The sequence below is a fragment of the Panthera leo genome, chromosome B1 (genome assembly GCF_018350215.1).
Source record: "Panthera leo isolate Ple1 chromosome B1, P.leo_Ple1_pat1.1, whole genome shotgun sequence".
Classification (NCBI taxonomy): domain Eukaryota; kingdom Metazoa; phylum Chordata; class Mammalia; order Carnivora; family Felidae; genus Panthera; species Panthera leo.
In genome coordinates this window covers 28,213,470-28,229,818 of record NC_056682.1, presented here as the reverse complement: position 1 = coordinate 28,229,818, position 16,349 = coordinate 28,213,470, and the positions used below count along the sequence as shown (strand labels likewise).

The 16,349-nt window shown below is 40.5% G+C and overlaps 1 protein-coding gene and 1 pseudogene across 3 annotated transcripts in view; both read left to right on the top strand.

Moving 5' to 3' along the window:
* GTF2E2 (general transcription factor IIE subunit 2) overlaps positions 1-13,837 on the top strand; it is a 79,070-nt gene extending 65,233 nt beyond the window's left edge. For 2 of the 3 annotated variants that reach the window (XM_042934452.1, XM_042934450.1), the window contains exons 7-8: positions 12,047-12,162; positions 13,416-13,837. In XM_042934452.1, the coding sequence (XP_042790386.1) occupies positions 12,047-12,162; positions 13,416-13,532 (233 nt within the window). In that variant the 3' untranslated portion in view covers positions 13,533-13,837. Of the gene's footprint in view, positions 1-12,046; positions 12,163-13,415 lie in introns of those variants that run through there. The other variant, XM_042934453.1, reaches the window with a different exon arrangement.
* Positions 3,379-5,015, top strand: LOC122217470 (annotated as a pseudogene).
* Positions 13,838-16,349: the final 2,512 nt, after the last annotated feature.

Here is a 16,349-nt window from a genome sequence, read left to right as displayed (position 1 = left end):
GTTTGTTTGTTTGTTTAAAAATGTTTTATTTTTGAGAGAGTGTCAAGAGTGCGAGCGGGGGTGTGGGGGGTGGTGGGGGAGCAGAGAGAGAAGGAGACACAGAGTCTGAAGCTAGCTCCAGGCTCTGAGCTGTCAGCACAGAGCCTGACGCAGGGCTTGAACTCACAAGCTGTGAGATCATGACCTGACCCAAAGTCTGACGCTTAACCGACTGAGCCCCCCAGGCACCCAAAAACAGTCTTTTAAAAATGAAGGAGAGGGGCGCCTGGGTGGCTCAGTCGGTTAAGCGGCCGACTTCGGCTCAGGTCATGATCTCACGGTCCATGAGTTCGAGCCCCGCGTCGGGCTCTGTGCTGCCAGCTCAGAGCCTGGAGCCTGTTTCAGATTCTGTGTCTCCCTCTCTCTGACCCTCCCCTGTTCATGCTCTGTCTCTCCCTGTCTCAAAAATAAAATAAAGTGTTAAAAAAAAAAAATTTAAAAAAAAAAAATGAAGGAGAACTGGTCTCTCAGAGTAATGTTCTGTCAGTATCACAGAAACTGAGATAAGTCATTGTCATTAGACCTGCATTAACATATAATAATGATTTCTGGTAAGGAAATTACTTTTAAATTACATTTAAAAATGTCTAATAAAAATTCATTCTTGGGGTGCCTGGGTGGCTCAGTCAGTTAAGCATTCAACTGCAGCTCAGGTCACAATCTCACAGTTCATGAGTTCAAGCCCTGCGTTAGGCTCTGTGTGGACAGCTCAGAGCCTAGAGCCTACTTTGGATTCTGTGTCTCCCTCTCTCTCTGCCGGTCCCCTGCTTGTGCTCTCTTTCACTCAAAAATAAACATTTAAAAAAAAATTAAAAATATTTTAGTAATTGCTTTGAAAGATAGCTGACTATAAAGCAAAAGTAATAGAAATCTATTTTATGTTTACAGCAAATAAAAAAGTAAAGGTTATGACAGCTCAAAGGTCAGAGGGAAGACTATTATAACATCTTTACATTACATGTGAACTGGTATAATTTACTTGTAGCTACACTGGGATTAATTAGACATGTATTATAAATCTTAGGACAACCACTAAAACCATTGTTTTCAAAAAATAAGTAACCGCAGTTAAAAATACTGTATTGTACATTTGAAAGTTAAGAGAGTAGATCTTAAAAGTTGTCATCACAAGGGAAAAAATTGTGTGGTGATGGGTGTTTAATTACTGTGGCAGTCATTTTGCACATAACAAATCATTGTGTTTTATACCTAAGCTTAATACAGTTTTAAGTGTCAGTTAAGTACTCAATAAAAAAATGCATGGATAAGGTGCTAATAGCAGATATAAAATGTAATCAGAAAAAATACATTCAGTTAATCTACATGAACACAGAAACAGAAGGAAAAAACAAGGAGTACACGGAACAAATAGAAACAGTAAGGTGATAAGATTTTATTCCAACCATATTAATAATTATGTTAAATGTAAATCATGTAAATATACGAATTAAGACAGATTTCCATCTGTTTAAACGTCCAAAATCATCTAACATACTTTTCACTGTTAAACTGTTCAAACATAATTAAGGCAGATGTAAATTGTCTACAGATGATAATTAAGACAGATTTTGAGATTAGATACAAAAGCAAGACCCTGGTATATGCTGTCTATAAGAAACTCACTTTAAATATAAAGACATGGGTTAAAAGTAAAAAGATGTACTGGTGCAGCCACTGTGGAAAACAGTATGGATGTTCCTCAGAAAGTTAAAAATAGAAATCAGAAAAGACCCCAAATAGCCAAAGCAATCTTGAAAAAGAAAACCAAAGCAGGAGGCATCACAATCCCAGACTTCAAGCTATACTACAAAGCTGTAATCATCAAGACAGTGGTACTGGCACAAGAACAGACACTCAGATCAATGGAACAGAATAGAGAACCCAGAAATGGACCCACAAACGTATGGCCAACTCATCTTTGACAAAGCAGGAAAGAGTATCCAATGGAATAAAGACAGTCTCTTCAGTAAGTGGTGCTGGGAAAACTGGACAGCGACATGCAGAAGAATGAACCTGGGCCACTTTCTTACACTATACACAAAAATAAACTCAAAACGGATGAAAGACCTAAATGTGAGACAGGAAGCCATCAAAATTCTTGAGGAGAAAGCAGGCAAAAACCTCTTTGATCTTGGCCGCAGCAACTTCTTACTCAGCACGTCTCCTGAGGCAAGGGAAGCAAAAGCAAAAATGAACTACTGGGACCTCATCAAAATAAAAAGCTTCTGCACAATGAAGGAAACAATCATCAAAACTAAAAGGCAACCAACAGAATGGGAGAAGATTTGCAAATGACATATCAGATAAAGGGTTACTATCCAAAATCTATAAAGAACTTATCAAACTCAACAGCCAAATAACAACCCAGTGAAGAAGTGGGCAAAAGACACAAATAGATACTTCTCCAAAGAAGACATCCACATGGCAAACAGACACATGAAAAAATGCTCCACAGCACTCATCATCAGGGAAATACAAATCAAAACCACAATGAGATACCACCTCACACCTGTCAGAATGGCTAAAATTAACAACTCAGGCAAGGACAGATGTTGGTGAGGATGCAGAGAAAGAGGGTATCTTTTCACTGCTGGTGGGAATGCAAGCTGGTGCAGCCACTCTGGAAAACAGTATGGAGGTTCCTCAAAAAGCTAGAAATAGAACTACCCTACGACCCAGCAATTGCAGTACTAGGTATTTATCCAAGGGATACAGGTGTGCTCTTTCGAAGGGACACCAGCACCCCCATGTTTATAGCAGCACTATCAACAATAGCCAAAGTATGGAAAGAGCCCAAATGTCCATCGATGGATGAATGGATAAAGAAGAAGTGGTGTATATATACAATGGAGTATTACTTGGCAATCAAACAGAATGAAATCTTGCCATTTGCAACTATGTGGATGGAACTGGAGAGTATTCTGCTCAGTGAAATTAGAGAAAGACGGAAATCATATGACTTCACTCATATGAGGACTTTAAGAGACAAAACAGATGAACAGAAGGGAAGGGAAACAAAAATAATATAAAAACAGGGAGGGGGACAAAACAGAAGAGATGCATAAATATGGAGAACAAACTGAGGGTTACTGAAGGGGTTGTGGGAGGGGGAATGAGCTAAATGGGTAAGGGGCACTAAGGAATCTACTCCTGAAATCATTGTTGCACTATATGCTAATTTGGATGTAAATTTTAAAAAATAAAAGAAAGTTAGAACTGTCCTACCATTCAGTTGCACTAGTGGGTGTTTACCCAAAGAGTACAAGAACACTAACTCAAAGGGAAACCTGCACCCCTATGTTTATAGTAGCATTATTTACAACAGCCAAGATATGGAAGCATCCCAAGTGTCTGTTGATTGATGAATGGATAAAGAAGATGTGGTGTAACCCGGGCTGCTCTAGCCCAGGGTGGCCTATGGATGGCTAGCCTGGCCACAGCTCCAGTTTCTGGGCCAGCTGACCATGCTGGGCAAGCACCAGCACTTCCAGGAACCCAAAGTTGATTACTGCAGAAAATATGTCCTATTTGGCTCAACATTGTCTTTTGGGCGCTGGGATCTCTGTTCCTGGCCATTGGCTTATGGGCCTGGGGTGAGAAGGGAGTTCTTTCCACAATCTCCATGTTGACAGACCTGGGAGTCCTCCACCCCATGTGGCTGTTTGTAGTGGTTGGAGGTGTCGTGTTGGCACTGGACTTTGCTGGCTGCATTGGGGCTCTCTGGGAGAACACTTAACCCCTCAAGGTTTTCTCCTTGTTTCTCAGCCTTGTCTTCTTCCTGGAGCTGCAGAAAGGATCCGAGCCTTCATACTCAATGACTGGATTTAAGACCAGTTCAATTTCTTCCATCAACAATAATGTCAAGGATTGTCAGGATGACATTGACCTCCAGAACCTCATTGACTTTGTTCAGGAATATTGGTTTTGCTGTGAAGCCTGAGGGCCTAATGGTTGTACCTCAGTATCTATTTCAACTGCCCCAACTTGAACCTGTGCCAGGAGCACTGTGGGGTACCCTTCTGCTTTGTCAGGGACCCAGTAGATGTCCTCAGCACCCAGTGTGACTACGATTGCTGGCTCAAACTAGGGCTGGAGCAGCAGGACTCCATCCACACCAAAGGCTGCATGGGCCAGTTTGAGAAGTGGCTGCAGGACAACCTGATCATTGTTGCTAGGGTCTTTGTGGGCATTGCCCTCCTCCAGATCTCTGGTATCTTCCTGGCCCAGAACCTTGTGAATGAGATCAAGGAGTCAAAGGCCAACTGGTGAGGCTGTGACACTGGGTATGGCCACCCTACTTGCCTACCCAGGGATCACCCCCTGCCACTGTGCCTGTGATGGGCAAGGCTGCAGGTGCTTCTGCTTGGACCTGAGCTTCATATGGAGCTTGAGTGTGGGTGTATTGTGTGCTCATGAGGGAAGCTGTGTGTCTCTGCCTGGGCTGCCTGTCCTGGAGCTGTACGCATGGAGGGTAGGTGTGTTTGTGTGAATGTGCACAGTGAGCCACCATCTCGACTGCTGTTGGGTGGTGGGCTCTCGAGACTGGGAAAGGCATAGCTTAAGAGGGTGCAGGCCAGGTGGGGTGGGAGGGGTCTGCCGTGGCCCCACCCAGGCCGGTACACATTTCTGTGCATATGACTCTCTAGGGCAGGCTATGGCTTGCTGTTGCCTGGGACACAGCCTCACAGAGCTTCAGAGCTGTATTCTCTACTGGCTGTGACCATGACCCTGCCAGGAGCCCACTTTGGCCTTAGTGTCTCAGACTCCAAAATGTGTCCAAAAATTTTCTCTCCCTGCTTTCAGGATCAAACATGATGATGGCTACAATGGCTACAGACTACTCAAATAAACAAAACCTTGAACTGTCCCCCTCCCCCCCCCCAAAGATGTAATATACTTGTGTGTGTCACACATGTAATATGCAATATTATTCAACCATAAAAAAGAATGAAATCTTTTTAACAACATGGATGGAGCTGGAGAGTATAATGCTAAGCTAAATAAGTAAAAGGAAGACAAGTACCGTATGATTTCACTTGTGGAATTTAAGAAACAAGACAAATGAGCAAAGGGCGTTGGGGGGGGGGGGCGGAGACAAGAAACACAGTTATTGACAACAAACTGATGTTTACCAGAGGGGAGGTAGGGTGGTGGGATGGCTTAAATAGGTGATGGGGCTTAAGGGGTGCACTTGTCATGATGACTACCAGGTGATGTATGGAATTGTTGAATCACTGTATTGTACACCTGAAACTAATATAACACTGCATGTTAAGAAAAATAAACTTGTGGAGCACCTGAGTGGCTCACTTGTTAAGTATCTCTTGATTTTGGTGCAGGTCATAATCTTACAGTTGTGAGATTGAGCCTTCCATTGGGCTCCATGCTGCGTGGAGCCTGCTTGGGATTCTCTCTCTGCCTCTCCCCCAATTGCGCATGTGCGCACTCTCTCAAAAATAAACTAAAAAAACTCAAAAAACTTGTACACATAAAATTCTCTCTTCCTTGAAAAAAGTAAAAGATATAAAATGATAGGCCATGCAAATACTAATCAAAGGAAAGCTAGAATCAAAGTAGACTTGAGAGCGAATTACCAAGGATAAAGAGGAATATTATGTAACGATTAAGGATTTAATTATCCAAGAATAAGTCCTAAATAAATACCTAACAACAGAGCTTCCAAAGCTACAAATAGATAAAACTGAAAGGAGAAAGACAAATTCACAGTTAAGATTGAAGTCCACAACACTTCTCAGTAATTAAACAATGGCAAATTAGTATGGATATGAAAGTCTTAACACTATCAACCAACTTGACCTAATTGACATTTATGAACAGACTATCCAATAAACAGTAGAATACATACACTTTCCAGTGCACTTGAGATAGTCACCAAAACAGATGGTATTCTGAGCCACAAAACCTCAATGAACTTAAAAGAACTGAAAACATACAAAGGATGTGCTTGGACCATTATGGAATTATACTGGAAATTAGGGATATATTTGGAAATTCTCCAAACTATTTGGACATTAAATAACACGTTGAAATAATTCATGGTTCAAGGAGGAAATCACAAGGAAAGCGGAAAAAAATGTTGAAATAAATGAAAGAATATCAAAATTCTAGGCTGCAGCTACCACAGTGGTTAAAGGGAAATATAAAGCATTAAATGCTTATGCTAAAAAAGAATATTACTTTGGGGCACCTGGATAGCTCAGCCGGTCGAGCATCCAACTCTTGGTTTTGGCTCAAGTCATGATCTTGTGTTTCATGGGTTTGAGCCCCATGTCTGTCTTCACAGCTGGCAGTGCAGAGGCTGCTTGGGATTCTCTCTCTGTCCCTCCCCTACTTGCACTCTGTCTCTTTAAAAGTAAACTAAAAAAAAAAAAAAAAAAAAAACAACTTTGTATGGATATACCACATTCATTTATCCTTTCCTCTGCTGATGGACCGTTGAATTGTTTCTACTTTTTGGCTTTTATGAATAATGCTACTATGAACATTTGTGTCCAAGTTTTTGTGTGGACTTGTTTTCATTTCTCTTAAATCTATACCTAGGAGTGGGATGTGGTAATTCTTTAACTTTTTGAAGAATTGCCAGGCTGCTTTTGCAGAGTTGGCCACATCACTTTATATTCACACCACCAATGTTTGGGGGTTCCAGCTTCCCCACATCCATGCCAACACTTTGATTTTAGCTATCTTTCTGGTGTGAAATGAGTGGTATCTTATTGTGGTTTTGATTTACATTTCCCTAGTGACTAATGGTGTTGAGCATCTTTTCATGTGCTTAGTGGTCATTTATTTCTTTTTGAGAAATGTTTATTCAAATTCTTTGTCCATTTTAAAGGTTAGGTGGTTTTTAAAAATTTTTTTCTTTATAGAGCTCTTTATTCTGGATACAAGTCTCTAATAAGATACATGCTTTCTGAATATTTTCGTCCATTCTGTGGGTTGTCTTTTCACTTCCTTGATAGTGTCCTTTGAGGTATAAAAGTTTTTAATTTGGATGAAGTATAGTTTATCTGTTTGTCTTTTGTTGCTTGTGCTTTTGGCGTCCTAAGAAAACACTGCCTAATCACAAAGTTGTATGCTCCTGTTTTTATTTCTAAGGGTTACAGTTTTAATTCTTACATTTAGGTCTTGGATGATTTGAATTAATTTTTGCATAATGTGTAGTGTGGTTCCAAAGATATTCTTTGGAAAGTTAAATGTTTATTACTACGTTGTAATATATATTATGGTGGGACTCAGCCATCCTACTCTTAGATTTTTACCCACATTCACTCAAAATCCATATGCATTTATAAATATCAACTCTATTCTTAAGTGCCCAAACCTGGAAATAGCTCAGATGGCCTTCAACTGTCCCTTAATTGCCTCCAAGTGTGGTACATGCTTGCAGTGGAATACAGCTCAGCAGCAAAAAGGAACAAAGGTATTGAGATGCCCAGTAGTGTGGATAAATCTCAGTGTCATGCTTAGGGAAGGAAGTCAGAATTCAAAAGGCTACATATTGTCTTATTGTAGTTATATGACACGTTTATGATATTCTTGGGAAATAAAACTATAGGAACAGATAATCGTGGTTGCCAGGGGCTTAGGGTGGGTAGACGGGTTGACTTTGGAGCACAGGGATGTTTTTTGCACTCATGGAATTAATTGTTCTATATTGTTTCTGTTATGGTGTTCACATGACTTGTATGTTTGCTAAAACTTCAGGAACTGTACACCAAAACGTGTAAATTTTGTTCTATATAAATTATACCTTAATAAAAGGAAGATTAAAAAGTAGTTACTCAAAAGTATGTTTCCTTTTGAGGGTGGTGTTTCTCTCATCGCAAAGCAGTTTTCAGAGTTACCTCAAGGCTTCTTTTCTTTGCTGTTTGCGCTGGTGTCACTTTACCCTGAGTAAAAAGTGCCATGGTTCAGGGTTGCATTTGTGTAGGATCACTAAGAACATGAAATACTGCCAAGTTTTTTTCATCCTTCCCAACCACAGTCTGCCTTTTCTGCCCGGTCGCACTGCCACACAAACCGTGTGTATTCTTTACAAATGTCCAGCATGTAACACCATGTTAGTGACAGTTCTCAACAAGTATTTGTTGGAGTGCTGAGAAGGAAATATTAATTGTTTGTATAACCTCATCTGCTTAAATTATACTTTAAAAAATGCTTATTTTGAGAGAGATAGCATGCACACGTGTGAGAGCAGGAGGAAGGCAGAGAGAAAGAAAGAGGATCCCAAGCAGGCTGTGCGCTGTCAGTGCAGCATCCGATTCGGGGCTCCATCTTACGAACCCTGAAATCATGACCTGAGCCGAGATCAAGAGTTGGATTCTGACTGACTGAGCCACCCATGCGCCCTTTAAATCATACTTTTTAAAGAAGAAGAATCTAAAGCCATGTATATTAGTTTTCTATTGCTGCTGTGACAAATTACCATGAATTTGGTGGCTTAAAACAACACAAAGTTATTCATTTACTTTCTGTTCTGGAAGTTTGGTGTCTCAACTGGGTCAGCAAAGGCTGCCTTCCTTCTGGAGATTCTCAGGGAGAATTTGTTTCATCCCCTTTTCCAACTTGTAGAGGAGCCTGGATTTCTTGGTTCATGGCCCTTAGTCCTTCTGGTGTCTCCTTCTACTGTCACATCTCCACTGACTCTCCTACTTCTCTCTTTCCCTGATACGGATCCTTTGATTACTTTGGGCCCACCAAGATAATACCGGGTAATCTCCCCATGTCCAGATTTTTAATCCTATCTTCAAAGTCCCTTTTGCTATATAAGGTAATACATTCACAGGTTCTGGGGTTTGAGATGTAGACATTTTGAGGGGAAGCATTTTTCTGTCACACACAAGAGAAATAATTTAATAATGTCAAAAATTTAGGATTAGTACTTTAGAGGGTGAGGTGAATTAAGAAATGTCCTTGTATTTAGAGGTGCAAAATGGATAATAATACTTGTGAGGAAAAAGGAAGCATCTTAATATACAAGGAAAATGCAGGAAGATGTAGTACATTGCTATATGAGAATCTGTTCCTTTTAAAATTTTTTTTAATTTTTATTTTTTTTAATGTGTATTTATTTTTGAGAGAGAGAGGGAGACAGAGTGCGAGCAGGAGAGGGGCAGAGAGAGAGAGAGGAGGAGACACAGAATCTGAAGCAGGATCCAGGCTCTAGGCTGTCAGCACAGAGCCTGACATGGGGCTCGAACTCACAGACCACGAGATCATGACCTGAGCTGAAGTCGGACACTCAACCAACTGAGTTACTCAGGTGCCCCTCTGCTCCTTTTTTTAATGGCAGTGGCACACCTTAACTCAAGTACTCTTAGAGCCTGAGGTCTAATTTGGATGTAAGAAAAAGCAATGTGTTTTAATTATAGTAAGCATAATCCTCCTTATTCTTAGGTTGTGACGTATTTAAGAAAATTTACTAGTAATATGTAAGTACCTCAGCATATTAAAATTTTTTTTCAAGAATAGTATAGCACAAAAGTGGAAGTCCACCAAGCAAACTATTTGTTCCTGCCTGGGGATATACATTGGTGTGTGTTTTTCCAGACCTTTATGATTCATTTCATATGTGTGTACTTCTGTCTTTAAATAAATTTTTAGAATTTTAGTTTTTTCTATTTTATGTAAATGAGATCATCCTATATCTGTTAGCCCGTCCTTTTCTTAGGTATTTTATACCACTTTCATTTAGTGGTGTTAGCACCTAGAAATAAGAGATGATAGATGTTGGATGATGATAACTGTAACAGGTATACACAGTGCTTTTTTCATTGCAGGCAATACATTAGCTCATTTAATATGCACAACTCTGTGAGACAACTATTATTATCATCCCTGTTTGCAGATCAGGAAACTGAGGCAGAGAGGTTAAGTGACTTGCCCCGTGTTACGTAGTAAATGGAATGACTGGATTCACATTCAGGCTGTCTGGCTCCCAGGCTGTGTGCTGTACAATTCTGCTGAGTTTGCATTTCACAGGGAAGGTCTGGGTATAGCCCAAATGTGAATGCATTATTTGGTAAAACGAGTTTGCTTATTTCCTTTCCTTCCCTGGCGTACTCTCTGTTACTCAGTTTTCATTCTTAGTTCGAGTGGGACAGGGATTTTTTCAGTTCAGAAGCTCCAATCTGAGTTTATAAATTCTAGCCTGTTTTTTTTCCTTGTTACAAGATTTCTAAATCTGTTCCTGTTTTATTTACCTTTATAGTTAGAGCATGCTTGACTTTCATGATACTTGGAGGTCCTCTGCTGAAACCCATCATCTGCCTTTAAATTCAGAATCCCCTAATCATTTGCTATTATTGAGGGAAAAAAGAGAAGAAAATCCTGACCGAAAAAGAAAACAATGCCCAGATTTTGGTTTCTTTCTTTTTTTTTTTTTATTAAGGATTTAAAAAAAATGTTTATTTTGAGAGAGAGTGCATATGTGCACGTGAGTGGGGGAGTGGCAGAGAGAGAGGAAGAGACAGAGAATCCCAACCAGGCTCTGCACTTTGAGTACAGAGCGTGATATGGGGCTTGATCCCATGGACCGTGAGAGCATGACCTGAACCAAAATCAAGAGTCAGATGCCTAACCAACTGAGCCACCTAGGCCCGCCCCCAGATTTTGTTTTCTAAACAGCATTCTCCAATAAAGGCAGTCAGGACTCCGTGATGAATTGGTTGATTTCAAGTTTGGGGAAATACAAGATGAGCTTGGAACATCTTTTGGTACCTGAAAATAAGTGCTCAACAAAACAAACAAAAATACCAAAGAATAAAAAGGGAAGTAAAAAAGATACAGGAACAATTTGAAGGGGATCTCAATGACCAAAGCCAGCATGTTTGAACAACAAAATAATGATAGTAATCAATTGTAATCCATGAAATAAGTATCCATGAGTCCATACTACATCAAATAAACAACTGGACAAATGGAGAAAAAATAGTCCTTCCTTATAGTAGAATCCTAATTTACACATCTGGAAGGAATGATGGAAATAATTTGCCATTAGGCAAACCCACAAGTAATAATTGTAGGCAGGAGCTGTCCGTGGATGCTAAAGTTAGCAAAAACTATGATGAGAAACAGAGTATTTGCTTAGTCTCAGTAGATTTCCCCATAAGGTCCTTATTAATTACAAAAGGAAAAATAATAGCTTCATGGTGGAGAACTCTGACAATACCAGCTTAACCAGCGATCAGTTTCAGCCTCAGTAATAGACACTGACATCATGGACGCTTTGCACTGAGAAGGGCACAGCATCATTTCTGTGATATTCTTGCCAAAAATGCACTACCTCAATTTAATCATGAAGAAAAATCAGACAACCCCCAATTGAGGGCCATTCTATAAAATAACTGCCCCAAACTCTGGTTAAGTCTTTATGACCTCTTAGTCACCCATCTCTAGGTATTTACTTTCAAAAATTTCTTCTGTTAATAAACTTTCATAACTCCTTATCCCCATATAAAACTTTGGTTCCCTATCTCCCTTCTTGTTTGTTTTTACTGAGAGGGAAAGGAAATGGAGTATACGGAGCTCAGAGAATGATCAGGAATTTTGAATTATTTCACTGGAGAGAACTGATTTTTGGACTAAGTGTCAACTGCTCTTCCTCAGGAAAGCAGGGAATTCTCAATGACATGGCCCTTCATTTACTAGACTAAGAATAGAACACTACTATTCTGGCCAGTCTGTGTTCCCAGTCTGCTACTCACTGTCCAGCACTTGAGTGTTTTTGTCTTACTTCCTTTGTTGTTGTTTTAAGTAGGCTCCACACCCAGCATGGAGCCCGACTTGGGGGCTCAAACTCAGGACCCTGAGATTAAGTCCTTAACCGGACTGAGCCACCCAGGCCCCCTCACTTCCTTTGTTTTTATAATGAAATCTTAGATGTGCTAATTTAGACCAGAGGAGATCCTATCTAGGCCTGGCTTTCTATCACAGATGCTATAGCTTGTAAATATCTGCTGTAAAACAACTACTATCTTGTTGGCAGAGTTTCAGAAACTTTGGAGGAGTGTCACCGTGGATTCAATGGATGAGGAGAAAATTGAAGAATATCTGAAGCGACAGGGTATTTCTTCCATGCAGGAATCTGGACCAAAGAAAGTGGTAAGTAGTCTCCTGGGAAAAAAAAAAAAACCCCGAAAACATAATCCTCTGTTCTTTGAACTGTGAGCCTGCTTTCTGTTCTCTCCGAAGAACTGGTAATCAGTTCTCCCTTCCAGTATTTTCTCGGTGTCCTAATCAGTGATCTTAGATGCAAGCCCGATTTATGTCTGGTGTATTGAGGGCCACAGGTGCTCTCTGCCCTCTGGTGCCCCCACATCTGCCCCCTGGTGCTGCTACCCAGGCATGTGAGAGCTTTCCTCATTACGCCTCCAGCCCTTGTGCTAGCAGTGACTGCTCGTAAGTCAAGTCATACTGAATGTTTTCTAGTGCCCACGTGTTGCCCCCCCAGTTTCTAAAAGGAGCTTGCTTCATCATCTTGGCCTTTAAGACCTTAATTGTGCTCCCCTCCCCTTGCTCCATGAGCCCTGTGGTCTTGGCACCTGGCTCTGCCTTAGCCCTGATCACATTGAATTGTCCTTGCTGACTTTCAGATTCCTTAGGAACCAGATACTATCTCTTAGTCTCAAAGCTTGATCAGAGGAGGGATTTGTAATTGAAAGATGACTTGTGATCTAATTGCCTTGTACCAGCTAACCAGTTGTCTGTAGTCCAAGGACAAACCCAGTCGGGGGAATAATTCACCAACACCCTAGACTGTAGCTGCTCTGCTCCTCCCCTTTCCCAGGTGTACCGTCAGTCTTTGTAGCTCGCCTTCTTTGTGATTGTGTGTGTGTATGTTTTATGCAGTGAGTTTTTAAGACTCCTTAAAAGGCAGGATTTACTGCCCAGTGATCTCCGTGAATTTGTGTGGTTGCAGCACTTTATGAGGTATTTTTCCTATCATTGCTTTGTGGGTTTTTTTTAATCATGTGATTTTAAATTTCAAATGTACAGAAAAGAATGGAGAATAATATTTGACAATTCTTTGTGTGCCCATCCACTCCCCAGTTTTGCCGTATTTCAGATCCTTTTTTTATTGGATATACTTTTAAACCTAATGATAGAGCTGAAAAACAAAGAGGTTTACTGTCTCTTTTTTAATCCACTTAGTGTGGAGAATAGTTGTGGTAAGGTAGTCTCAATGGGGGTGTGCACGGCACCATAACACGTGCTCCGTTGTGCTGGGGATTGGTATGGGAGGCTGGGCCACTGAGCAGGAAAAAGGTTTCTTTGCTGCTGGTTTGAGTGTCGTTAGTAAATCCTCACCATTCTGCAGCTCTGAATATCTGTATCTGTTTTTACTTTTCTTGTAGGCCCCTATTCAGAGAAGGAAAAAACCTGCTTCACAGAAAAAGCGACGGTTTAAGACCCACAATGAACATCTGGCTGGAGTGCTGAAGGACTACTCGGACATTGCTCCTAGCAAATAGCCAACAGTTTTATTTGTGAGCAAAGAGTTCAGTACCATGTCAAGGTCTTTCTTGTTGATGCTGGGCTCTGAAGACTGTCTTCCCATTCTGTTTCTTAGGACTGAGGAGAGGAGCAGTTCAGTTTACAGAACAAGAGCAAATTACCAAACTCCAAGCGTATTTTAATTGAATGGGCTAATGTGATATTCCCTGTTAACCTTCTGTTACTTCCGGGGAAAGGCGCTTAGCATGGCATGCAAGTGTCTTTGCTACTTATCTCTCTTTCTAAGTGGTTCCTGGTTCCATTTTTCTTCCTTTCTTCCTTTCTTCCTTTAGAAAAAGTTTGCAGATAGTCTTGAATGCAATTTTGTTTGTTCCGAAAGGACATATTTATAATAAAATCACTGTAGAAGGAACTCGAAGATGTTCGTGGATTCAGTTTGTATTCTTTCTGTTCTTGGCAGTGGCAGACGGCAGCTCCGGCCTTTCACTCCCACAGGATGCCTGTTTGGGACCTTGTCGGACGCTGTCATCTGTGCTGTGGTGCTGAACACACGGATTTCACAATTGGAACACACCGTGTCCCCTTTGTTAGCAAATGTGACAATAAAGATACACTGCATGTGATTTTTAATGTTTTCTTTTATGAGCATAAGTCAGTATTATTTGCTTTTTTTAAAGTTTATTTTGAGAGAGAACACGCGTGCGTGTGTAAGAGTGGGGGGGGGGCGCAGAGGGAGAAGGACAGAGAATCGCAAGCAGGCCCCGCACTGTCATTGCGGAGCTGGCATAAGTCAGTATTTAGCTTCTTGGATTTTGCAAGTCATGGGCTCATGCCATCTCCATCGAAGGTGGATCCAGTCTTCTGGCCAACGTGAACATCACCTTTACCCTGTCCCGATCCTCCTCATCGGATATGACCGTGATGTTTTTCGGGGGGAGGCTCCCTCTATCTCCTCTCCCTGTCACTGGCCGAGCTCATGAGAGCCGTTATCTAATCCGTGGGTTCGTAACAGTTATGGTAATTTATAGGAAGTCTGCGTGGTTGTTCCAGCCTTCAGTGGCGGACTACCTGTTTCCTTCCCTCTCCTTGTTACATGGTGTGGGAGTCCTTAGGGTTGATCCATACAGTCCGCATATCATAAATTGAAATTGCAGTGGATTATAAAAATCAGGTTCAGTGCTCTCAAAAAAGGTGTGATGGCAAACCCAGAGTGGCAAGTACTCTGTGCAGATGATGAGGGGTTTTTTTCTGTTTTAGTTTTTATCCTTTCTATTTATTTCTCATCCATTTACATAGTCCTCTTACTGCTTACGTCTTTCTTACGTGCCAGCCCCAAAACGTGGCCCCAGAAGATGTAAAACTAAGGCTCCCCATGGTAATTTACTTGTTTATTTAAAAGCTTATTTTTTTATTTTTGAGAGAGAAAGAGCACGCAGGAGAAGGTGAGAGAGAGAGAGAGAGAGAGAGAGAGAGAGAGAACCCCAAGCAGGTTTTGCACTGTCAACGCAGAGCCTGACGCTGAGATCATGACCTGAGCTGAAATCAAGAGTTGGACGCTTACCCAACTGAACCACCCAGGTGCCCCTCCCCACGGTAATTTAGAACATGGGAAACTCAACATGCCTTTGTTTCAGTTCTTTTTTTTGGGAAGGGTGGGGTGGGGGGGGGTGGTTTTGCCAGTAAGGAGAAACTTTTCAAACATTAAATGTCTTATGACACAAAACTAGTTTTCTTGTGAAAATTCTGGTGCAAGCTTATCTCCAAGTATACCTACTTTTTTGTGGTCTATATACATCAGCCTGTTTTATTTTCCAGTCTTAGTGAGATGTAACTGACATAAAGCATGAGTTTAAGGTGTACAGTATAATGATTTGACTTACATATATTATGAAATAACCACAAGAGATAATATCCACCATCTCATATAGATACAAAAAAATAGAAACAAATTATTTTTCCTTGTGGTGAGAACTCTTAGATTTACTCTCTTAATATATATCATATATACCTTTCATATATACCATACAGCAGTGTTAACTATAGTATATTACATCCCAATACTTACTTATCTTGAAACTGGAAGTTTGTACCTTTTGACCACCTCCATCCAATTTCCTCTGCCTGACTCCTGCCTGTGATACAAGTCTGATCTCTTTGCCTTTGAGATTTTATTCGTTTGGTTTCACATATAAGTGAGATCACATAGAATTTGCCTTTGTTTATCTGTCATACTTCACTTAGCATAATGCTGTCAAGGTTCATCGATGTTTCAAATGGCAGATTTCATCCTTATTACGGCTGAATAGTATTCCGTTAATATTATTTCATTCCATCCACAATTTTTATTCACTTCTCTGTTGATAGAAACTTAGGTTGTTTCCATGGAGATGCAGACAGCTCTTCCATATAGTTGTGTTTTTTTTGTTTTGTTTTGTTTTACTTTGGATGTATTCCCAGAAGTGGGATTGCTAGATTACATGGTAATTCTATTTTTTACTTTTTTTGAGGAACCTCAATATTTTCTCTAGTGGCTGTATCAGTTTATAGTCTCACCAGTAGTGCACAACGGTTCCCTGTTCTCTACATGTCAGCATTTGTTATTTCTTGTCTTTTTGATGGTAGCCATTTTAATAGCATTAAAATGCCTCACTGTGGTTTTAGTTTCCATTCCCCTAATTATTAGCGATGTTGAACACCTGTTCATGTGCCTGTTGGTCATTTGTATATTTTCTTGAAAAGAATGTCTATGTGGTCTTTTGCCTACTTTTTAGTTGGATTTTTTTTTTCTTGTATCAGTTTTTTTGGTATTTTTGAATATTAACCTCTTATCAGAT